We start from the raw sequence: 26,637 nt of genomic DNA on the forward strand, positions 1-26,637 counted from the left end.
TCAACAAAAGAGCTTCCTAAGAAAAATACTTACTGTCCTGATCTGTTCTAACAACAATAACAGGGTCACTGTCTGGTCCAGCTCCTTTCACAGTAGATGCAAACACTGTGATATTGTAGTTGACATACTCCTGTAGATTTGTCAATTCTTGTTGACGTTCATTGGGACCAGCTGGAACACTTCCATTGTCATTCTCTGTTTGTGAATGGTAAGTAATGGTGTAACCCGTGATGATACCATTCTGTTTATCAGCTGGAACATCATCCCACATGACTAAGATGCTGGTTGAGCTGCTGTTTTGTCCTGTTACATTTTGTGGAGCACCATCAGGTTCTGAGATAGAAGTTCAGCGTAGGCATCAGTAACTTGTTAGTGAATCCTTATGAGCCGCTCTTTTGAAAGGAACCATGTCACGATATTTTAAGATATTTTTCTGATTGCTGTCAAAGCGAAGTAAACCTCAAAATAATAGTTTTCTAATACAGAAGGACATCAAAGGAGTAATGAAAATGCGAAAATACACAAGGATGGTTTTGACAGACAAAGATAAAGACGGATTACCAACAACAAACTTGAATAAACGACATGCAGTGCATGCAGAAGCGATGACGTTTTACAAAGGGTCTAACATAATTCTGAATTATTATTATTTATTATTTGTCAAAAACTCAACGTAAATTAAAGTAGCTGATACCTTGTGCGTGATAAAGACTGTTATCAAATTGTAGTGTACATTTTTTAACCTAAGAAGCAATGTTGGTGATTATCTAAATAGCATAGTTAGCATCTGATGGAATTCAAATAAATACAGTAGTTATGAATGCACAGGCCAAGGATGCAAAGTTAATAATACATTTTCTTCGTAGATTTGCTCAATTGAAGAACAGTAGATTGCGTTATATTGTAGTGTGTCAAACGGTCTGTGGCTCACAGCGGCCCTGTATTTTATAGAATTAGAAATTTCTGTCTACTGTCTACTGTCTACTTATAGATGCCATCATATAAAATTTAGTCTCTTTCGTTTATACATTGTGGTGTTCCATTCTGACTGCACGGGAGTATTTTGCTTTTGAGTTCTACATGGCGATTTGTTGTTTAGTTAAACTTGTTTTCTGTTCGATTGCGCGAAAAGGACAAAAAAAAGGACAAAAAGATCCTGTCGGTCTGTTGCCTGCATAAAGCGATAATAATACATTTTCTTCGTAGATTTGCTTAATTGAACAACAGTAGATTGCGTTATATTGTTAGTAGTGTGTGACTTCCGATAAATGACACACGATACGCGGGAGCTAGCTTTTCAGCTGCGAGAAAGGTCAAATGGTCTCTTGCTCACAGTGGCCCTGTATTTTATAAGAATTTGAAGTTTCTGTCTATAAATCTAATAGATGCCATCATATAAAATTTAGTCTCTTTCGTTTATACATTGTGGTGTTCCATTCTGACTGCACGGGACTATTTTGCTTTTGAGTTCTACGCGGCGATTTCTTGTTAAGTTAAACTTGATTTCTGTTCGATCACGCGAAAACGACAAAAAGACAAAAAGATCCTGCCGGTCGGCTGCCTGCATAAAGCGATGACGTCGTCAGCTATACGTCATCGCTTAAAAAAACTTGCCAGTTTTTTCAAGATTTGTAGTCCGTGACGTAGCTCCTTTAAGAGGTTTCATAGACCTTTCCAATTTTACTTGGTAGCATGTATACATAAATGTTTGGCGGCCACTTTATTATATCGACTGGTTGGCAAAATAAGAATGGAGACAAACTAACAGAATACAGAATCATGTCTCAACTTTTCATAACTTGAATATCAAACATCTCTAATGTGCACAGTATTTAAAATATTCACTTTTATATCATGAGTTATTAAGCTCAAACTTAAAAGAACTTACACAGAAAAACTCAACGGATGTGCAGTTTTGAGTCTTAACGGAATCAAGCTGTAAAAAATTACCAAAATACCGAAAAGCAAATAAGCTTCCAAGTGAAAAATTACTTACTATCCTGATCTGTTCTAACAACAATACCAGGGTCACTGTCTGGTCCAGCTCCTTTCACAGTAGATGCAAACACTGTGATATTGTAGTTGACGTACTCCTTTAGATTTGTCAATTCCTGTTGACGTTCATTGGGACCAACTGGAACACTTCCATTGTCATTCTCTGTTTGTGAATGGTAAGTAATGGTGTAACCCGTGATGATACCATTCTGTTTATCAGCTGGAACATCATCCCACATGACTAAGATGCTGGTTGAGCTGCTGTTTTGTCCTGTTACATTTTGTGGAGCACCATCAGGTTCTGACATAGAAGTTCAGCATAGGAATCAGTAACTTGTTAGTGAATCCTTATGAGCTGTTTTTTTAAGGGGTTTCATAGACCTTTCCAAAGTTACTTGGTAACATCTATACTTTTTAAAAACAGATTCTTGGTGTCCACTTTAGCATATCAGCTGGGTGGCAAAATCAGAATGAACACAAACAAATAAAATCACGTCTTACATTTTCAGAAACGGGAATATCAAACACCTAATACGCACAGTATTTAAAATGTTCACTTTTATATCAGGAGTTATTTACCTCAAACTTAAAAGAATTTTCACAGAAAAACTCAACGAATCTGCAGTTTAGAGTCTTAACGGAATCAAGCTGTAAAAAATTACCAAAATACTGAAAAGCAAATAAGCTTCCAAGTGAAAAAATTACTTACTATCCTGATCTGTTCTAACAACAATACCAGGGTCACTGTCTGGTCCAGGTCCTATCACAGTAGATGCAAACACTGTGATATTGTAGTTGACGTACTCCTGTAGATTTGTCAATTCCTGTTGACGATCGTTGGGACCAGCTGGAACACTTCCATTGTCATTTTCTGTTTGTGAATGGTAAGTAATGGTGTAACCCGTGATGATACCATTCTGTTGATCAGCAGGAACTTCATCCCACATGACTAAGATGCTGGTTGAGCTGCTGTTTTGTCCTGTTACATTTTGTGGAGCACCATCAGGTTCTGACATAGAAGTTCAGCATAGGCATCAGTGACTTGTTAGTGAATCCTTATGAGCTGTTTTTTTAAGGGGTTTCATAGACCTTTCCAAAGTTACTTGGTAACATCTATACCTTTTTTAAAAACAGATTCTTGGTGTCCACTTTAGCATATCAGCTGGGTGGCAAAATCAGAATGAACACAAACAAATAAAATCACGTCTTACATTTTCAGAAACGTGAATATCAAACACCAAATATGCACAGTATATTAAATGTATACTTTTATACCAGGAGTTATTAACCTCAAACTTAAAAGAATTTTCACAGAAAAACTCAACGAATCTGTAGTTTTAAGTCTTAACGGAATCAAGCTGTAAAAAATTACCAAAATACCGAAAAGCAAATAAGCTTCCAAGTGAAAAAATTACTTACTATCCTGATCTGTTCTAACAAAAATAACAGGGTCACTGTCTGGTCCAGCTCCTTTCACAGTAGATGCAAACACTGTGATATTGTAGTTGACGTACTCCTGTAGATTTGTCAATTCCTGTTGACGTTCATTGGGACCAACTGGAACACTTCCATTGTCATTCTCTGTTTGTGAATGGTAAGTAATGGTGTAACCCGTGATGATACCATTCTGTTGATCAGCAGGAACTTCATCCCACATGACTAAGATGCTGGTTGAGCTGCTGTGTTGTCCTGTTACATTTTGTGGAGCACCATCGGGCTCTAAAAAGGATTTTTTCCGAACAATTATTTGGCGAAGAGTGTAGTTTGAATTGCACACGTAAAAATGAGTGGAAGTCGACTGGTTTATCTTAACAATGCAGATGCCAGCCTCCCGAGGGTAAGGCGCCTTTGAAGCTAAGTCATGATACTTTAAAGTCTTTTTTAATAAGCTTTATCTTCTTTAGAATTTTCAATTTTGTTCCACGTTTTCGCAATTAGCATAGCTATTCAAGGCGTGAGGTGAAGAAGCTAATAAAAATAAGGTTCACACTATGACAAAATAGAACTTTTCCACAATTAAGAAAGAAACCAAAAATAGTTTAAGAGGGAAAAAAGAATATTAGTATACAAAGTTACTTTAAAATTGAAGTTAGTCTCAATAATAAGTAAGTCAAAATAATAAACCAAAAACATGGCCATGAGTGAAGAAGTCAAGGACGATTACGAACAAAAACCCTGGAAAAAAACGAAAATAACCTAGTAAGCGTTTGAAAACAAGACAACCTGTGGTATATTGCCTAACCAGTGCATGACCGTGACTGATCGTCATTCTGGACCCCAGGTCGCTCTACTCCGATAGGCAATTTAGCCCCTTTTATCTTGGTTTCGTGAAACAGTTTCTAAGTTTGCATGATACGTGAATTGGCCATTATTTATTTCGTGAAACTTGATCTAGACTCCCCTATTACCACTCTTTATTTTCCCGCCAATAACGCGCTTCCTGCACCACGTACTTGTGTTTGCAATTGCCCCACCATTCTCTTCATTTCCTTCATCACAGTTCAAAACCGATTAACCGAAGGACTTTTCGCCACATTACCCCACGAAAAAGGTAGGAGACTAAGTAAAGGTACATGACAGAGGATTCACCTAAAAAACAGTTTGTTTGTTGTTTAAAATCATTAGCAGTTAACAAGTAGATCAAAACCAAATCGATATCGACGAACACCTGGCAGGATATGGCAAATAAAAAAAGTACAATTTTAGTAAGCTTCGGCGACGCGTATCAATTTTCTTACGTCTGCATTCGGATATTTTACCTACCACTGCTACACAACACTTTATTATAAATTCACAGGACAAGCATTGTTGAGAATTTAAATCACACTGGATGAAACAATTCCAGACGAATCCTCAATCAACAAAACGGCTTCCTAAAAAAATACTTACTATCCTGATCTATCAAAATCAGCAGCAATCTGACGTTTGGCGTTTGCCATATTAACGGGAAGATTAACAATCTCAGCTCAGCAATCAGAAAAAGATTCCCACAAGTCTCAAACTTAGATATGTGTTTATTTTTGCCTAGACCCTGTACGGCTTTTCCGATGCCCCGATGGAATTATTGTGCTAATATTCCTCTCCATTTTAGTATGACAGCTGACTGGTCAGTAAGAATTACTCCGATGAGCAAGTTAGCACCTTTTATCTTGGTTTCGTGAAAAAGGTATTTTATTTTGAATGAAACATGATTTGGCCATTTTTTGTTTTCGTGACAAGTGATCTAGACGCCTATTATCTCCCCCAATTTCCCCGCAGATTTCGCAAAAGTTAGGAGACTTACACATGTAATAAAGGCACATGACAGAAAATTCACCTAAAAACAGGATATTTTCAAATCATAACAGGTTAAGAAAGCAGAACAAAACTACATCGATTCCACGAACACTTGCCAGGGTATGGTAAGTAAAAAATAGTACAATTTTAGTAAGCTTCGGGGACGAGTATTAATATTCTTTCGTCTGCGTCAGGATATTTCACTTTGACTTCGTCCCGCAAAGTAAAAGTTACACTGCTACACAACACTTAACCATAAATTCACAGGACAAGCGTTCTTGAGAATTTAAATCACACTGGATGAAACAATTCCAGACGAATCCTCAATCAACAAAAGAGCTTCCTAAGAAAAATACTTACTGTCTTGATCTGTTCTAACAACAATAACAGGGTCACTGTCTGGTCCAGCTCCTTTCACAGTAGATGCAAACACTGTGATATTGTAGTTGACATACTCCTGTAGATTTGTCAATTCTTGTTGACGTTCATTGGGACCAGCTGGAACACTTCCATTGTCATTCTCTGTTTGTGAATGGTAAGTAATGGTGTAACCCGTGATGATACCATTCTGTTTATCAGCTGGAACATCATCCCACATGACTAAGATGCTGGTTGAGCCGTTGTGTTGTCCTGTTACATTTTGTGGAGCACCATCAGGTTCTGAGATAGAAGTTCAGCATAGGCATTAGTAACTTTTTTTGAGCCGCTCTTTTTAAGAGGTTTCATAGACCTTTCCAATTTTACTTGGCAGCATCTATACTTTACATAAATTTTCGGCAGCCACTTCATTATATCGACTGGTTGGCAAAATCAGAATAATAATAATACAGTCGACTCCCGAAAACTCGAACCCTCGCTAACTTGAACCTCGCGCTAACTCGAACCAAAATCGATTTCCCCTGGATTTTCGTCATATAATTATTAAAATTTGACCTTCGGTAACTCAAACCCTCGATAACTCGAACCTCCCGCAAATTCGAACCAATTTTCGTTCCCTTCAGATAATTTTCTAAATAATTTCACTCTCGATAACTCGAACCATGCCTGTCAATACGTGACAAGACAAAACAAACAGTGTACTTTAGTAAAAAACATTGAATTTATTTTGAAATTATAATGTACACGAGTAAGAGCCGCCCTCGAAATGCCCCTCAAAACACGAACTGTGCCACGCCATTGACGTGCTACAGATATTTACTTTGTTGGTGGCGGTTGATACCGATTCTTTCCAACCTAAGAAAATTTTCAATGATAATCGATAGTATTCACCACGAGATTAGTTGAAAGTAAATCGCATGAACTCTGCAGCAGTAGCCCGGCGTTGTTCTCTTTGAAACCTGCAAAGTTCGCAGTACCTGGACTTCTCCTCCTTTGTTGTTTCAAATAACGTTACATTATGATTCATACAGTAATTCAGAAATGTATTGTTCCATTTCCATTTTGATTAAAATGTACACTGGATGAATCGAAAAACAATTAACACTGTTTTTCGTAATTCACTGTTTGTTAATTGTTCTCAACTTCCGATAACTCGAACCTTTTTCAATTCCCATGAAGGTTCGAGTTATTGGGAGTCGACTATAATAATAATAATAATAATAATAAAAATAATAATAATAATAATAATTTTCTATATTTCAAAATCAAATTTTAGAAATAGCCAATATTAAAAACAAGAAAAGCTAATAAAAATTTATATACGTATTATTCTCGCTTCCAATATAATTTGAGTCTTTTGGAAACTATTGGATTCGTGCTCGACCTTTCTCTATTTCTACATCAATGTCATTAATGTTTAGATTGTTCCTTCATATTAATAATAATAATAATAATGATCTTTTATCAGGAGGCTCCATTCACTTGTGTGGTTTTCAGGAAGGTCTTGAGATAAAAATAATTCTTATCATATTAATAATAATAATAAAAAAAATAACAAATAATTTTATTTCTCTATTTCTAAATTATTTACAATGGCTAAAAATACATTCTGACTTAGTATTAATAATAATAATAATAATAATAATAATAATAATAATAATAATAATAATAATAATAATAATAATAATAATAATAATAAAAGGGCATGGGGTAGGACAAGCATACGCTTTAGCCTACTTCGGGAAACTAGACGCTCCCGCCCACCAGAGTCTGGGGTGGCACCTTTGGCAAGTGCCAGCAACCCCGCAGCCACCCTGCTCTGGGTTACGAGCACTACAAATATGAAAAGTCGTACTAGAAATAATTCATGCCGCATCGGTCGTCACGCGGATCAACAAGGACCGCGTCCCCCAGCGGGGAACCAGGCTGGGATCGAAAAGTCAGCTACTGGAACAAACTCCGCTCACGAAGTACTAGAGGACATCCACAACGAGGACAACCCTCACAGAGGCCCTCTAGCTACACCTATCGTAAATCCCTCGAAAGGAACTAGACAGAAATGGACTAGAGAGGAGTATAAACAAGTGATGGAAGCATTTTACAAAGCTACGAATAACCCCTCTGAAACTACTACCACTAAGGCTGCTTATAACATCTGGCGGCTACAAAACCCCACAGCAAGACCAAACCTTGATGCAAATAAACTTGCTGAAAAACTATCTAAATATAAGGACTTGGAAATCGAAACAAGCCGAATGTGGGGCATGAGAACGGAAACGATACCAGTTATCATTCGAGCACTTGGAGCTATCAAAAAGGGACTAGAGAGTTATATTGGAAGAATCCCCGGCCAAATAAGCATCAGTGAACTACAGAAGATAACCTTGCTGGGTACAGCGCATATTTTGAGGAGGGTGTTGTCAAGCTAAAAACTGGCTACCCTTTAGTGCCCCAGGACCATGGTTTGGTCTCGGCGCTAAGGACTTTAAGCAAACATTACGTAAGGAACATAATAATAATAATAATAATAATAATGATCTTTTATCAGGAGGCTCCACTCACTTGTGTGGTTTTCAGGGAGGTCTTGAGATAAAAATAATTCTTATCATAATAATAATAATAATAATAATTTTAATGAATACAACAACTTTATTTCACATAATATTTTAAAAAAGGTAACATGTGGATAAAAAGGTTCTAAAAGTTAACTATAGCGCAAAACTATTTACAAAAAAAAGGTTCTATAATACAGTTGTTAAAATGAAAAGCAAAATATGTTAAATAATAATAAAAAATAAAAAAAAAAACAATTTCTAAAAGAATTACAATGATTTGACTATTCGAATAAGAACTTTATATACAAACATATTATTTACATAATAATAAAAACAGTGTCTTTAAAAATGTAGAAAAATAGTAAAAGCGACTTCGAGAGCAATAATAAAAGAAGAACTATATATTAAAAAAAAAAAAATATATTCGATCTAAATTGCAGTACGAGAATTCTCTACTTGAAAGTCCATATCATAAATGTCAATGTTCCTGTTTCTCTTTACAGTTCTTGATCCCCTTAGGCAGATTAAGGCGGATCGGAGGATCGCAAATGAGACTTTTGATCTGATCCAAGACACCGTTGTTGCGTAATCCTCCCCTTTCTTTGCGGCGATTAATTCTGCAAGCCTACTGTGATACCTCTTGCACTCCTCGCCCATTCCTCCGGTGGATGTAAACACCAATGGAGTGAAAGTTCCCTGTTCTACTTGAAGAACCCTGTCTGCGTAAGCCCTCTTCTTCTCATTCTCATGGTTACGGTATATCTGCTTGGGGGTTTGGTCCTTGTAGGAATCCGCGTTGGGGTGACACACCCTCACATCAAAGAACGCGGATCTCTGCTTCTCCCAAAACCCCCGGGCATGTATATCTAGGCGAGCATCTGGCGTTGTGTTAGCGCCGCTTGGTAGCCTCTCTCCAGTCAGTTCTTGAAGGACGGGCTCTATTTCGACATCATTACAGACCATCTTAAGCAAGTCAGCCTCGAGGTCACGGAGTTCATTATGGCGCTGAATTATGAATCCGCCTCTCCTACAAATCATTGCATGATCGATTGTAAAGGCGTCACCGCACACGCACACTGTCGGCTTGTCGTCAATTTCCCAGTCGTACCTGAGCTTTACAGCATCTCGGAACTCGCCTTTATTCAGATTGTAGCCCATGTCCTTTAATGGGAGGACCGTGAGCCAGTTAGAAGCACCTTTCTCGGATGCGAGATCAATGGCTCGTTGTGTCTTCTGAGGTAGAGACTCCCTGACATTGCCAAGCCTAGTCTGAAGCGCTTCGTTGGTTTCTCTTCGCACGCACTGCTGTAGTGTCTTGACAGCAGTATCAGCCGGTGTTTCATGATCCTGTGCGATTATTTTCTCGACTAGGGGCGCTGTGATCTTGGTTGACACCTTGAATTGGGACGCTGCATCCTGGCTTGGATTAATAAGTCCAAGCCCCCCTAGCCGCACTGGAAGTGCCACTAGGTCCCTCTCTTCTTTTGTGCAGTGGTGATCAGTGATTGATGGTATTAGTACATCTGCAATAGCACGCTCCAGGGGCTCTAATAGATCTTCTATATCAGGAAGTGTTCTGAGAAAATATGTCCAGCGGTGGCGTAGTCCGAAGGTAAATGCCGCATAGCACGCCTGTGGGTTTGATGTGGCATACTCGGCTAGCTTTACCACCTGGCTCACCCACTCCTCAACCTTTCCATCGACATACTCTTCGAGATAAGCTCGAGAGCCCAGAGCGGCGCCTAGATGTTTTTGTCCCTGCGTAGAGATGTTTATCGCAGTCCCCTCGAAGATAGCTTTAGCATGGTCCTTCTTGTCGGGTTTCGTAATAAGCCAGCACTTTTTGGCGTTAGGGTAGTACCCCAAATCAGGTCCTGCCTCAGTCAGCACATCCCACCATCGCTTGATATCTTCCAATGAACCTGCACCACTCGCGTCATCGGCAAACCAGCACTGCTTCAAATCGTTCGAAATCCCCAAACGAGTAATCAGAGGTTGTAGACTGATGGCGTAAATTCCCATCGCTAGAGGATCTCCTTGCGTTGTACCCTCTGCAGACTTAATCTCCTTCCCTCCGATTATGAATAATCTTGCTGGTTCTCGATACGTATTGATAGCGTACGTTGCAATAGGTGGGCAGAGTACTCTAATATTGTGGAGGGCAGCAGCTCTGTTTAGTGCATTGAATGCATTTGAGGCGTTAAATAATAATAATAATAATAATAATAATAATGATCTTTTATCAGGAGGCTCCACTCACTAGTGTGGTTTTCGGTTTTCAGGGAGGTCTTGAGATAAAAATAATGGCATAAAAAATGAATTAAAAGGAGTTGATTAAAAACCTCTAAAAGCTAAAACCTATAAGACTAAGAATATATAAAATTGAAATATTGAAATTCATAGTAAAATTAATAAAAATACAATCAGTCATTTAAGGTTATATGGAGACAAACTAACAGAATCATGTCTTAACTTTTCAGAAACTTGAATATCAAACATCTCTAATGTACACAGTATTTAAAATATTCACTTTTATATCAGGAGTTATTAAGCTCAAACTTTAAAAGAACTTACACAGAAAAACTCAACGGATGTGCAGTTTTGAGTCTTAACGGAATCAAGCTGTAAAAAATTACCAAAATACCGAAAAAGCAAATAAGCTTCCAAGTGAAAAATTACTTACTATCCTGATCTGTTCTAACAACAATACCAGGGTCACTGTCTGGTCCAGGTCCTTTCACAGTAGATGCAAACACTGTGATATTGTAGTTGACATACTCCTGTAGATTTGTCAATTCCTGTTGACGTTCATTGGGACCAGCTGGAACACTTCCATTGTCATTCTCTGTTTGTGAATGGTAAGTAATGGTGTAACCCGTGATGATACCATTCTGTTGATCAGCAGGAACTTCATCCCACATGACTAAGATGCTGGTTGAGCTGCTGTTTTGTCCTGTTACATTTTGTGGAGCACCATCAGGTTCTGACATAGAAGTTCAGCATAGGCATCAGTGACTTGTTAGTGAATCCTTATGAGCTGTTTTTTTAAGGGGTTTCATAGACCTTTCCAAAGTTACTTGGTAACATCTATACTTTTTTAAAAACAGATTCTTGGTGTCCACTTCAGCATATCAGCTGGGTGGCAAAATCAGAATGAACACAAACAAATAAAATCACGTCTTACATTTTCAGAAACGTGAATATTAAACACCTAATATGCACAGTATATTAAATGTATACTTTTATACCAGGAGTTATTTACCTCAAACTTAAAAGAATTTTCACAGAAAAACTCAACGAATCTGCAGTTTAGAGTCTTAACGGAATCAAGCTGTAAAAAATTACCAAAATACTGAAAAGCAAATAAGCTTCCAAGTGAAAAAATTACTTACTATCCTGATCTGTTCTAACAACAATACCAGGGTCACTGTCTGGTCCAGCTCCTTTCACAGTAGAAGCAAACACTGTGATATTGTAGTTGACGTACTCCTGTAGATTTGTCAATTCCTGTTGACGTTCATTGGGACCAGCTGGAACACTTCCATTGTCATTCTCTGTTTGTGAATGGTAAGTAATGGTGTAACCCGTGATGATACCATTCTGTTTATCAGCTGGAACATCATCCCACATGACTAAGATGCTGGTTGAGCTGCTGTTTTGTCCTGTTACATTTTGTGGAGCACCATCAGGTTCTGACATAGAAGTTCAGCACAGGCATCAGTAACTTGTTAGTGAATCCTTAGGAGCCGCTCTTTTTAAGGGGTTTCATAGACCTTTCCAATTTTACTTGGTATCATCTATACTTAACATAAATTTTTGGCGGCGACTTCATTATATCGACTGGCTGGCAAAATCAGAATGGAGACATACTAACAGAATCATGTCTCAACTTTTAGAAACTTGAATATCAAACATCTCTAATATGTACAGCATTTAAAATATTCACTTTAATTTATATCATGAGTTATTAAGAGAAATTCTCTGTTACAATGAAGCAAAGTGGGGACATGAAATTTTTTTGGCCCCCCTTCATATTTTGCATGCAGTTAGATATTCACCAATTAACAATTCTTTCTTTTCAGTCTTTATTGCTTCTTCAAAGTATCTTTCATAAGATTGTTGTTATCTTTTAATTGAATTGTAAATCAGTTTAAGTTATGTAATGACAGCTTGATAGTCGTAGCTTTGTGGGAAGTCGGGTTGTAGGATGTTTCGTCCAGTAATCTGTCGGTATGCGTCGGTTTTCTGTACACTGTAGTTCGTAGTTTGTTGTTGTCGCGGGTTACCAGACAGTCTAGAAAAGGAAGTTTTCCGTTTTCTTCGATCTCTCTGGTAAACTGAACCGACTTCCCACAAAGCTTCGACTATCAAGACTTTGACAAGACGAGCGCAACTAGTTTGTGATACACCCGACAGTTTATCTGACGAAAACAAATACCTTGACCGCGTTTTCTACAAGAACAACTACAACACTGACTTTATTAGACGAAACACTCACCGAACTACTGAAACTACCGAAACTGACAGAAACCCGACATCTGTTACTACAGCGACTATACCCTACATCAAGGGCACTTCTGAGACTACTGCGCGGATTCTACAACCCTACAATATCCGTGTAGCTCACAAACCTATAACTACGTTACGACATTTACTAACTAACGTTAAAGACAAGGACGAACCTAACGACAGACAGGGAGCGATTTATAAGATCAAATGCTCCGACTGCCAGTCCTCCTACATCGGAGAGACCGGTAGAAACCTCAACACGAGACTGACTGAACACAAACGAGCGACGAGAAATGGTGATGTCAACAATCACATTTCTGAACACCATCGACTTACTAACCACAAAATCGACTGGGACTCTGCTGAATGCTTAACCTACAGTACCAACTATTTTCAACGACTGACTCTGGAAAGCTGGTACACAAACTTAGAACAAACGCCTATAAACAGATGTCAACAACTACCGGCACCTTACAAACGACTTATTCACGACTTAAACAGAACCGACAAACGGACCGCCAACAGAACGACTTAATTTGACTAACAATAGACAGAACAGAACGACTTAATTTGACTAACAATAGACGGATCGAAACTGACCAATTACTGTCGACAAACTCTACACGAGTCTTACAGCCAATAACATCACGGCTGAACTGACCAATCAACATTAACGGACCAGACTTATAACATCATCGACTGACAACAACTTTTCACTTGACTCTGAAGATGACTTCCGCTCAGGTTGTCGAAACGTCAGTCACCAACAACAGTTCTTCTCAGAACTACTCTCACCCGGACGATCATACTTTACGACCTACTTGACTTTGTGTTGAATATGAGTGCTCGATGAATGAACCGACGCCATTATGGCAATGGTGAACTGGAGAAATTTTTGTGTAATAAGCTTTATTTTGCTCAATATTACTTACAAAACAAAGTCTAAATATGATTGTTTTGATTACAAAATGACTTAACAGATAAGATTCTTTGTGACTGAGAGCACTTACAGTGATGCAAGTGTTTTTGTTGGTGAGCAGACAAAATAATAATTTCGCCAAAATATGCAAAACCTGATGTTTGAGGTTCGTTCATTAGCTTCCCTAAAATATAAAAGAGCCTGCCCCGCAGAGATCTTCACAGTTGTAGCAACTAGGATATCTGTGTAAACTAACTGCATAGTTTCTCGTCTGGAACCGGTGTACTTTTGGAAAATTCAAAGAAACGTCTATTACATGTATGTTTTACCCATCAACCAAACTGGCTGAAAATGCACTTAGTTAATTGACTGATTAGTCGTTGTAAATTTAATGTTAAAAAAAACTTTATACGTCAATATAAACTAGAATGATGACCTTATATTTGATCCAAGTCTTGAGCAGTATTGCTTTAATGGACTTGAGAAACAGCTGTTTACATTTTTTACATTTCAGAGCATGTTCTGAGTGAAAAATTACGTTTGGAGACACCAACAAACGATGGGTGTTGCCATGCCAACATTAAGGTTGCAACCTTTAAAAAGGGCATTTTGTACATTCACCCTGAACATCTTACTGCATGCAAAATATGAAGGGGGGTCAAAAATTTTCATTTTCCACTTTGCTTCATTTTTAAATAGAATTGCTCAAACTTTAAAGAACTTTCACAGAAAAACTCAACGGATCTGCAATTACCAAAATACCGAAAAGCAAAGCTTGGTGTAAAAATTACTTACTGTCCTGATCTGTTCTAACAACAATACCAGGGTCACTGTCTGGTCCAGGTCCTATCACAGTAGATGCAAACACTGTGATATTGTAGTTGACGTACTCCTGTAGATTTGTCAATTCCTGTTGACGTTCATTGGGACCAACTGGAACACTTCCATTGTCATTCTCTGTTTGTGAATGGTAAGTAATGGTGTAACCCGTGATGATACCATTCTGTTTATCAGCTGGAACATCATCCCACGTGACTAAGATGCTGGTTGAGCCGCTGTGTTGTCCTGTTACATTTTGTGGAGCACCATCAGGTTCTGAGATAGAAGTTCAGCATAGGAATCAGTAACTTGTTAGTGAATCCTTATGAGCTGTTTTTTTAAGGGGTTTCATAGACCTTTCCAAAGTTACTTGGTAACATCTATACTTTTTAAAAACAGATTCTTGGTGTCCACTTCAGCATATCAGTTGGGTGGCAAAAACAGAATGAACACAAACAAATAAAATCACGTCTTACATTTTCAGAAACGTGAATATCAAACACCTAATACGCACAGTATTTAAAATGTTCACTTTTATATCAGGAGTTATTTACCTCAAACTTAAAAGAACTTTCACAGAAGAACTCAACGAATCTGCAGTTTTGAGTCTTAACGGAATCAAGCTGTAAAAAATTACCAAAAGACCGAAAAGCAAAGCTTGGTGAAAAAATTACTTACTGTCCTGATCTGTTCTAACAACAATACCAGGGTCACTGTCTGGTCCAGGTCCTATCACAGTAGATGCAAACACTGTGATATTGTAGTTGACGTACTCCTGTAGATTTGTCAATTCCTGTTGACGATCGTTGGGACCAGCTGGAACACTTCCATTGTCATTTTCTGTTTGTGAATGGTAAGTAATGGTGTAACCCGTGATGATACCATTCTGTTTATCAGCTGGAACATCATCCCACATGACTAAGATGCTGGTTGAGCCGTTGTGTTGTCCTGTTACATTTTGTGGAGCACCATCAGGTTCTGACATAGAAGTTCAAAACAGCTTTGTATTATTATCATTATCGTCATCATCATTATTATGCGCTATTAACTAATATGACTAAAATATTTTCATTTGATTTGTTAAGGAGGCTCGATGTAGTTTTTTTAGCCGAAGGGTGGTTGTTTTGAAAATTAAAATTATCTAGGAAGCCAGTGTTCGATTTTTGCCAAAATACACCATATTGATCAAATACGACCAAATTTTAATTTTTTACCCGTCACTTTGTCACAAAGGTTACCATAGCAACCATTGACGTTTTCTTTTGTTCTCAAACAAGCTTGATTTTCTCGAAATCTAGATTGACTCTTGGTGTTTATTTTTTGATATGTTAAAGTTTAGTAGATTGACTAACTGTTGACAAAATTTTAGAAAAATCTGTAAGAGCGTTTTCAAGTAAATCAAGAATGAAATTTTCAGAAAAAACACCGTTTTAATTTAAAATAGGCGCTTTAAAATTGTTTCATATTATTTGAGCACAGTTACTCTCACTGAAATATAAATACTTACACCATCAAAGACCAACGGTGTTTTTTCTGTCCAAGGAATCAACATGGCGGATAGCAAAGCATATCCTTCTATACATGATGTTCTCAAGGGTTCACAATGCACTGTAGGGCGACTTCTAACACGGCAAGTTTTCTGATGTCTGAGAATCCTTTACGGCAAAGGAAAAGGATGGATCGACTTCTATTCTCATTTTGAATGTTTAAAAAGCAAAGATATCTTCCAATTTAATTTTCTGAAAGGACCAAATGCCTGAGAAAGTTACCGTTATAAATCGTCAACACAGAGAAATGTAGAACTTCGCCATTCTGGCGACTAAACCAGAATTTGGGTAATTGTGAAAAACTGTCAGTCAACTGTCGGCCAACAGGTTACCGACAGGCCAACGACAGACTACCGACAGGTTACCAACAGTTTCCCAAAACAGAAATTTTACTGTAAAATTGAGCAGTAAACACAGGAGTAAACCCAACACAGAAAGCGAGTAAAGCAGATAAACATTGTATTTCATTGTAGTACGCCAACTACGGTACTTACTAAAAACAAATCAACTCCTCGCTGAGATTTTCTTTTACACAAACTTCAATTTGTAATAAATATATCACCTGCGTAACTTTCAGGCCATTAGGCAAGCAATAAAATCATGTTCGAAGATGATTTTATCCAAAACTCAGGCAAAAACAGTGCAAAGCTTCTCCAAACACGCACAAGCTAAATTCGCCCTAGAATCCTTTGCGAACCCAGCCCTTATCATAAATTTTGGGTGCTTTAAAGACCGATGAAAAGGAAAAACATAAAGGTAAGTGTTTGACAACTTACCGACATCTTACCAACATCTTACCAACACATCACCGACTGTTGGCCGTCTGTCGGCCGACTGTTGGCCGACAGCATAGCTAAAACCTGTCGGCCGTTTGTCGGCCGACAGACGACCGACAGTTGGCCGACAGTCGACAGACACACGACCGACAGTCGGTTACGGGGAGCTGTTCTTCACAATTACCAGAATTTGAAGTCGTCAACAGGTCAAGGATGAAATATTAGTCGCATTGGCGACCAGTGACTCACAATTTCTTAGCCCTGATTGAAACTTGTTTACTATTAGAACAGGGTAACAATTATTACGCCATCAGTTACATAGTTGCAGTGAAGTTCGTCTAGTTTTCAGTATAAATAATTCCCTTTATTGTATCTCTCAGGTAGTATGGGTGCTGAGATTGGTCAATTTTACCGGCTGTATTGTATAGTAAAGCCCGCAAAATTTGAGAGTTCTCCTAATGCCATAACCCTCATATTGTTTCAGCAAGCCAGCTGGCACTCAAGCACACAAGTATACATGCTGGAACCAGAGTTTTCATATCAAGAAATGGTCTATTGTTCTGGCTCAACTTTTCGCATAATAAGCATTAGCCTACAATATAAGTGACGCATCGGCACTCTATTAACTTACAAAATCCATCATTACTACATGTATCTTAACTGTATTATTTTAAATTATCAGCAATAATAAGAAACTTACTGTCTTCTTGTGTTTGAACAACCTTGGCAGCACTTAGAGGTCCATCTCCTTTACTGGTAAATGCTAACATTCTTATGCTGTAATTTGTAAACTCGTTCAGTTGGTCTAAAGTTGTTGTTTGTTGTTCATTTGCACCAGTGGCATTTATCCTCTCTGTAATGTTGCTTCCACTTGGCAAGGTTTGATAAATTATCTTGTAACCTTTGATAATTCCATTTCTTTGATCAGCAGGGACTGCATTCCAAGTTACTGAGATACTTTTAGGTGATGTTGCTTCAGCTGTGATATCTTGTGGCAAGCCAGTGGGTTCTAAAGAGAAAATGACAAAAATATGATGTCACGATGCTGGTGCAACAAAATGCAAAAAAGTAAAAGTAAGAAGAGACGTCGACTCATGCTGCAATTTTTGTTGTGTGCAAAGTTGCACCATGACCCATGCGTTCATGCACTCAGACCTTGTACATGTACCTATATAACGTTTTTCTTCCACACAGTTCAGCCTGAGGTGGAGCTTATGAGGGTTGTCCAATACACCCAAACTGGATCGATTCGACTTTTTCACTTGACGAATATTCGACTCCCTGGATGTCGATTCGTCATACTGGATGTCGATTTGTGAGGGACTTAGAAAACTAACAGCACCCTGGCCAACAGGGAGGGTTGAAAATGTTGACAATTTGACTCGATTCGATCGATTCGACTGCCTGGATGTCGATTCGTCATACCGGATGCCGATTTGTGAGGGACTTAGAAAACTAACAGCACCTTGGCCAACAGGGAGGGTTGAAAATGTTGACGATTCGACTCGATTTGATCGATTCAAGTCAATTCGACGGCCTGGATGTTGATTCGTCATGATCCAGTTTGGGTGTATTGGACATGAGTGGAGCTTATTGACCTTTCCTGCATTAGGCTTCAATGCCCATCAACAACGCCTTTCAGTGGAGGCTTGGGTGGACAAGAAACCATTGTTTGTAATCAATGGAGCAAATGCAGGAAAGGTATGTTACAAAGAAAACTAAAACCAACTCTACTGTCAACAATGTAAAAAAGAAACAATATTAAAAATCTATTCAAAATACAATTTGTAAACTGAGCACTCAAATGATTTAAAATGACTCAATTAAAAGATGAACTAAATGAATGCTAGTATAAAAGGGTTGGAGATATATTTTAGGGTGAACTGTACCTACTTCATTATTTAGACATGAGTGTTTTACTGGGAAAAAATATAGACCACTGATAAAATCCATATGAAATTTCATCCCGGACTGTAGTGGCAAATTTGACATATCTTCACTAGTGAGGATATCAATGACATCATTTTGCACTGTTGCACGGCTGCCAAGGCCAGTTGAAAAAATGGCGAGTGAGAGAGAGAAGTAATTTTAAATTCACTGAAGCTGACCCAAAATCATTCAATAACGAGCAGGAGGAGAATACAAACATAACAAAGAAAAAATATTTGGCACAAATCTATTCAAGGAGTTTCTTGCAAAGTACATGTAGACCAAAGGAAAGATTGTTAGGAAATGTGAGCCGCTGAGCTGCAAGAGTTTACACAGCAAAGGTTTTATAGTTTTGATTTACTTCAGTCTATAGACTTTGTGTACATGTCTATAATAAAAAGAACATTAAATGTTGGCAAAAACAATATCTCATTTTGAGATTTGTCTTGCCACTCAAACATAAAATTCATATCTTCTCGCCAACATGTAATATCCTCTATTTAATATACTGCAAAATTCCAATAATAAAGCTTATTATACAGACAACCTCCTGTAAGCGACACCCGGAATGTCAAGATAGCGATCCAACAATAGGAGCAAAGACTTACCGTCCTATGTTTGTGCAACCTCGTTCCCAGGGCTTTTCCCTTGGTGATTTGGAACGGGCGGGAAAAGACCCTGGCATCGGCCGGTCACGTGATTATCTTTTTAAAATATTCCACAGATCTCTAATTTATGCAACGGCCGGTAAATCCCGCTAAAACAAAAGTGAATAGAATACGTTTTCTCAGGTTTTCTGTGAAAATTATGGAGCAGTCAACTCCCAAAAAATACACGTTCAGAATTCACTTTGCCGGCTCTGTGATGGTGAGTACGAAAGCCATCATTTGCTTCGGGTCTTTGCCATCAATGACATCGAAGCGCGCGGCAACCCTGAACCGAGATGCATGGAAAAACCTCCGCTAAGCAGCTAATGTTTGGAGATAATCCGGCACGGAACGATGAAGGCGATCTAAAAGAACCCATGGAAAAGGATTCTTCGTCCTATTGAACTGAGCTCCTAACGATATAAACCGAATCACTGGAGCAAATCTGGACAGTCTAGAGGTCACAGGTCTGCGTATACACAGTTTCCTGTTTGACACCTCTAGCTCATGTTTCGCTAGTGGTTCGCTAGTGGTTCTTTTCTATTTGCAAGATATTCTATAAGCTCTCAAAATGGTCGCTCTGGAAGGACAGGATCTGAAATATTCCATGAAAATGTTGATCACTTGCATTATGATGCCGGGTCCGGCTGTTTAATTTCATGTATTTTAAATACTGTTGCAAGATATCGGCTTCTCCAGTGCTTTACTTCAAGAAAGCTAAATGTTTATTTTATAGAGAGACATTCTGTGTAGTAAAGGTTATGCTTCTTGTATTAATTTGATCGAGCGTTTTGTCTCTTGAGCTCGATGCTCCCTTGTTCGCTAGCCGGTTACGTTGTGGCACCGCATGATTTCAATGCAGATTTGAAATCTCACACGCGCCAGTGGAATCTGTTGACTGTTTTTCGTGTTGTATATGCCATTATATAAAAAATTCTCTTGAAGGGGCTTTCCTCGAAACAGAGGACATTTGCGGCGGTTTAGAGCCATTCCAAGCCGACTGAGCAAACCGAAAACAGATAATTCATGCATTGCCTCCGTTCAATTGATGCTATCTAAAATTTATTACACCCAAGATTTTTGGGTGTATGAAGCTCACGTGACCGGCCGATGCCAGGGTCTTTTCCCGCCCGTTCCAAATCACCAAGGGAAAAGCCCTGGGAACGAGGTTGATGTTTGTGAGGTCACAGGATACCCATATGAATATTCAAAATTAAATTTCCTCACTAATTGCTTTTGTAAGCATTAAAGCTTCCAAAAATCTGGTTATATGGTTGCGTATATGCAATAAAATAAAAGAGAAATATTTTCGTTTTGTTTTAGTTTGTTTTTATGCCGTTTTCTTGGCGATTTGAAGGGTGCGAGAGCAGTTCTAGGATTTTAAGTTTTCGACTCATGTACAGAATACAATATTTACACAAGGAGCACAATTGGGTACTGCCTCTGGAATGTAGCCGAAAAAACATATTTCCACAACTCGCTTTTACAGGAAATCTTTCCCCTTGAAAGAACAGTCTTGCATGGAACTATATTCTGGCCTAATTTGAGTGGCCTAATTTGCAGCGTGCCGGTGTTGTTTTAAACCAGCTGGAATATCACATAAGGACGTAAAATTCCTGATTTATGATGATCTGTACCACCAGCTAGGACAATTTATGCAATTTTCACTAAAATTGGTCAAAACAATTGCCAATGCTCCCCCAGATGGGATACCCCAAAGAAACAGCGGCGGATCCTGGGGGAGGGTCCAGGGGGTCCGGACCCCCTATCACACCTGACACTGAAATTCTTGCATGTCAGAATCCCATTTCACTATTCAGCTGATTTTTTTTAAAACCAAACGTGCGTTGCATTTTGCCACTAAAAACGAAATTCAGGGCTGGAGCCCATATCGTTTCCTCGGTTCCATCTGCCATGGTGAAGCATGACAGTGTTTGTAAGTTAGCAGAAAAGCTGCAATTTTGGCAACAGGACTTACCTATACCGCCCTCTTTTCTTTTTGAGTTAAAGAAATGAGAACACTTTTGGAAACAGTGCACCTGACACCAACTCTACTGCTACTGGGAATTCTTGTAGAGTGTGTAACATATGCTGACAAGGATACTTATCTGAACATAGGAGTTGTTCTTTTTATTGGGTGTACACTTTCTGTTAGTTCTGCCAAAGCTGAGCTTTCATTCTTTGGCTTGCAAAGAATCAAGTCTTATCTCTTATTTTTTAATGTAATAGACAGCTCTTTCAACATCAACTTCGGCGTCAAAGTTGCACGCCTTGTGTAAGTATTTGTATTCAGTTCATGAGTCGCAAACTTAAACTCCCCAAGAACTGCTCTCACAACTTTAAATCACCAAGAAAACAGCATAAAAACAAATTTAAACAAAGCGAAACAATTTCCTTTTTATTTTATTGCAAATACGCAACCATAAAAGCAGATTTTCAGAAGCTTAAATATTTACATGTACAATAGCAATTAGTGAGGAGATTTGAATATTCATAAGGGTATGCTGTGACCTCACAAACAGGATGGTAAGCCTGTGATAGGAGGTCTAAAGTTTGAGTTATGTCCTGTAGTCTAAAGTTCAGAGACTTAATCCTTGCACTACACATCCATGCTTTTTCATTCAAGAACACATCTAGTACACTGTAGTTTGAAGATGTTTCAGCACGTCCAGTACAATAATGAACTTCCAAATTGCTATGTCAGCAGTGTCATGTTAAGTCACTTATAACGTTGAATGTAAGAATTGCAGTGTGACAGATGTAAGAACAATGTAACAATGTAAGGTTTAGACCTCATTACCCAGTCGGCTCCTGAGGCGAGGTCGGATAATGTGAAGTGGTTTCTTCATGTTAGTGGTCAGAGGTTAAAGCCGATAGAAAATGTTTAACTATCAGCCCTAAAAAAGTGGTCACCCTTACCTAGAAGAAGTGGTCACTTATGAGAGGTTTTAAGTTTATTGTAAATTAAAGTAATAATTGTATTGTTAATTTAATTTAGTTAAATGACTTTTAACGAAGTTAACCTGGGCATTTAACAAAGTTAACTGCCACGAGCTGGCGGGCGCCTTTGGCCAACGGTCACCTTGCTAAGTGCAGGCTCACATGGTTTGTTGCAGCTTCGTTTTTCGGCAGCGTGTTTGCTTTGAGCACTAGCGGTCGTCGTAGCGGTCTTCATCGTGTTTTTTGAGCACTTTCCTAGTGGCTTTGCTCAGCGTTCCCCCACCCCACCCTCCCCTTTTTCTTCTCCTTCCACTGATTCAATCAGTGTTGACAGGTGCCTGGAATGGGGGCTCATGGCTGGGTTGCGGGGATTTGCCAGCCATGGGAGCGGTATTCTGTCTAGGGGCTGGCTGGCCACAGTGGAAGCCCCTGGATATCCCAGGCACCCACCTTCCATTTAGCTAGGCAGCAGGTTAATATGTAATTATAATTTGTATTACTGTTACGCTCAGGTGATCATTTACATATTGAACCTGCTTATTACAAATATTAAACAATTATTATTATAATTAACAATTAGATTATGAGCTCGATATTTCTATGAGGTGATAGCCCTGGCTCAACTACGTGTATGATCTCATAGAAATCTGCAGTACATAATCATTTCAGTAGAATTCTAACTCATTTTTCTTCATATTTTTTATAATGATTTCTAATTTTTTCTATGTATGGTAATATTAAAAAAAAACTTCACACTTTAGCGAAATCGCATGCACTGGGACTAAATTATTATTATTACTGAACATTAGGAAATTATGTATGCACATTGCAATAAAACTTACTATCTTCAGCTGTCTTTTTCTCCAAGGTAGTACTCAAGTTACTAACACCTTTGCTATTAAAAGCCTGCAGAGCAAACTCATAGAGAGTAAATTTCTCTAGTGATGTCACCAGGAAAGAAGTGGTTTCTTTCCCATTAACAGTTTTATTCTCCCACTCATTAGGCGGATCAGCTGGTTTCCTGTACAAAACGTAATAGCCTTGGATTGCACCTCTGGCTTCCTCTTTAGTAAGCATCTAGATAATAATCATAATAACAATAAATAATAGTAACAATTCATTGAAATTCATATCATGTCAATTCCTCTAAAACTTCTAATGTTTCTGAATATATACTGTAGAGTGAATGTGGTTTTCCACTGCCTGAGGAACGAATGAAGCAGAAAACATTTTTCTTGTACACTACTGGGAGTCTGGGTTCCACTTGGGCTCACAGGACTCCACAAGATCACAGGGCACCCACCAAATTGGGAAATGTTCCTGTTCATGGAACACACACACACACACACACAAAAATTAATATAATAATTTAATCATCAGGAAAATGTAATTCTGTACCTGCCAAGAGACATTAACAACAGTGGAATTGACCACAGTCACAGTGAAGTCTGGAGCAACACTTGGCTCTGCAAAGATGAATTATTAATGTTTTACTGTCTTTCCGCCACAAGTATTATGTCCCCATTGCACCTTCCCTCAAAATACGAGGGTGGGGGAGGACAAATTACACCCCCCCTCGCCCTTAAAAAAAAGAAATGCAAAAAAAAGGTTTAAACATGGAGTGAGCCTTTAAATACAAATACATGCCCCGTCTAGCACTTTGTTGGCTTCCATTTGAAAAAGTTGTGTCGCAGTAATGGTCATGAACAGAAAAGCTCCACAAATTTTGCTTTTTAAATGGGAACCCTGTTCATAATTTGTATAAAGATAACAGCCTCAAATAAATTGTATGTTATCAATAATGCTTTCCATACAAATAAGGTTTAAAAAAAGAAATTTTAATTAGTCCTGAAAATTCTAAATTCATGTTCACCACACACAAACACTGTTACGAAATGAAAGCCCAAACAGATAACGCTGAACACATCAACTGTTTCAGTATTTTGTTTTTGTGGACAAGAATGAAAACAAGACTAAAAATAATGACCTTTAAGGTGGCTCGACCCAGTTTTTTTCTAGCGATACCTATCAACTTTGAAACCCTCATACTTAAAGGGATTAATGTCAATGACATATCTACTATATCACATGGATTACACATAGACTGAACTGCAATATGATATAAATTTTTGGGAGATCGGAATGAATATCACGTGATAATGACGTCACACAGGTTTTTGCTCTGAATTGAATTTTAGCCTGTAACCGCATTTTCCATCAAGATCCTCCACGCTACTTATACCTTGGTGTTTGCCTTCAGCTCTGCGGAGTTTCATCGAAATCTACAAGAGGAATTTTGAAATATCTTGGAATTTCTTTTTAGATGGTATAATTTATGCATAAAATAAAGACAAGACTTCATATAAAGAAATTTGCTTCTTTTTTGATGTTTAATGAGTGGCTTTAGCCCTCATTCCTTTTAAAAATGCCCCATATCCGATAACCAAACCGTAAGAAGTAGGTAGACTTGCGCGATTTCGAAAACTATGAAATATATGAATCAAAGTGAAGCTCAATGTTTAGCTCTTTTTACCGATTTTACGCCTACTTTCGCAAAAAAGCGATTATTTTAAAACTCGTCAATGAATTTTTTCCAAACTTTTTCAGAGTGGCAATTGATCAGTACACTGCTACACAATCCCTAAATTTCATGCTCATTGAAAACTTCTAAGGTTGTCTAACATAAACGCAAAATCGAGTAAATATTGAAGCGATCTCATAGTTTTGAATAATTTTGTGCTCTGGGATTCCTATTGTTTCGAGTTGAGCACAACATCGAATTCCTGTGCACCACGCGTGAAATGACTATGCTTGGCCACTCATTAAGCCACTCATTAAACATCAAAAAAGAAGCAAATTTCTTTATGAAGTCTTGTCTTTATTTTACGCATAAATTATACCATCTAAAAAAATTCCAAGATATTTCAAAATTCCTCTTGTAGAATTCAATGAAACTCCGCAGAGCTGAAGGCAAACACCCAAGGTATACGTAGCGTGGAGGATCTCGAGAGAAAATGCGGTTACAGGCTAAAATTAGATTCAGAGCAAAAACCTGTGTGACGTCATTGTCACGTGAATTCATTCCGATCTCCCAAAAATTTATATCATATTGTAGTTCAGTCTATGTGTAATCCATGTGATATAGTAGATATGTCATTGACATTAATCCTTTTAAGTATGAGCGTTTCAAAGTTGATAGGTGTCGCTAGAAAAAAACTGGGTCGAGCCACCTTAAGAAGCAATCTATGTGTGGCAAATTGAAGGCTAGCCAGGAGAGTACACTCATTTCAAACGTAGCATACGTTATGATATTATCGTGAAACGGAAACAATCTGCAAATGAAACTTGAAGTGAAAACTTCAAAGGACTTCCAAACTAAAAGTTGCATCTGCTTTCTTTTTTTCTTTGTGTATCTTTCACTATTTCTAAGCTTGTTTTCGATTGTTCGAACCCTCACAACAAAACAATGGATTTTTGACAAGATGATTTAGTAGATAAAGTACTTCTTGTGTTGATTAATTCTCTTTTAAGTTTTGATAACAAGACACTGCAAGTTTGGATCATGCTTCACCAAAAGCCAGTTGACTTCAGTTCTCCACCAATGATATCGTCTCATTGGGATTTGTGATTGGCAGGCTGAACAGTTCAGTCTCCTTATAATATATTATAGGATCACTCTGTGTTAAAGTAAAACATGATATAAATAAGAGCAAATGGTAAATTTTAAACAACCAAAAAGTACCTTCTTCATCTGTGGTTACACTCACTACAGGGCTGCTATTACTAGTACCAACTGCATTCCTTGCAAACACTTTTATGTAATATGTTGTAAAAGGTGAGAGGTTGCCAAGAGAAGCACTTGTTGAGGAGCTGGGCACCACACAGGAACTACCTGACAGTGATCCTTGGCACAATGCATCACCAAAAGTCTGATTGTCTTCACTTATCTTCACTGTGTAATTTTGAATTGCACTGTTTCCATGAAAACCAGCCACCCAGGAAATATTCACCACTCGTGAGCTCTTTGAGTCAACTGTCACATTCAACGGAGGGTCTGGTACCACTGTTGAGTTAAACACCATCAACCATCAATGCACAACCAAAGTTTATTTAGTTATTTCTTCCTTACCCAAAAGGAAAGTATAGATATAACAAAACTTGGAAGCTTGGTTCACTGAAGTGCTGTGAATCAACCTTAACTCCTTAACTCCTTAAATTCCTGCTGTCCAACATTAAAACCCAGTTTGAATCCAGTTTGCTCATATTTTATATCAACTTTAGTATTACCAGTGTACTTATACATGTACATGTATAATGCCTTTGTTATCAATTAAAATCATTGACTAA

The 26,637-nt window shown here is 38.1% G+C and overlaps 2 protein-coding genes across 2 annotated transcripts in view; both read right to left on the bottom strand.

Moving 5' to 3' along the window:
• Positions 1-26,637, bottom strand: part of LOC144637559 (protein sidekick-1-like) — a 30,770-nt gene that overhangs the window by 783 nt on the left and 3,350 nt on the right. Inside the window, exons 5-15 of the mRNA XM_078496630.1 lie at positions 26,033-26,353; positions 17,475-17,783; positions 15,130-15,429; positions 14,428-14,727; positions 11,597-11,896; positions 10,888-11,187; positions 5,632-5,931; positions 3,415-3,714; positions 2,705-3,004; positions 1,997-2,296; positions 30-333 (exon numbers count right to left, since the gene is read on the bottom strand). Of these exons, the coding sequence (XP_078352756.1) occupies positions 30-333; positions 1,997-2,296; positions 2,705-3,004; positions 3,415-3,714; positions 5,632-5,931; positions 10,888-11,187; positions 11,597-11,896; positions 14,428-14,727; positions 15,130-15,429; positions 17,475-17,783; positions 26,033-26,353 (3,334 nt within the window). The remainder of the gene's footprint in view (positions 1-29; positions 334-1,996; positions 2,297-2,704; positions 3,005-3,414; positions 3,715-5,631; positions 5,932-10,887; positions 11,188-11,596; positions 11,897-14,427; positions 14,728-15,129; positions 15,430-17,474; positions 17,784-26,032; positions 26,354-26,637) is intronic.
• On the bottom strand, positions 8,598-10,257 carry LOC144637990 (uncharacterized). Its single transcript, XM_078497083.1, has one exon. It carries the CDS (start codon positions 10,224-10,226, stop codon positions 8,634-8,636), a length of 1,593 nt encoding a protein of 530 aa, XP_078353209.1. The 5' UTR covers positions 10,227-10,257; the 3' UTR covers positions 8,598-8,633.

Source organism: Oculina patagonica, chromosome 14, assembly GCF_052425735.1.
Source record: "Oculina patagonica isolate OP01 chromosome 14, crgOcupat, whole genome shotgun sequence".
NCBI lineage: Eukaryota > Metazoa > Cnidaria > Anthozoa > Scleractinia > Oculinidae > Oculina > Oculina patagonica.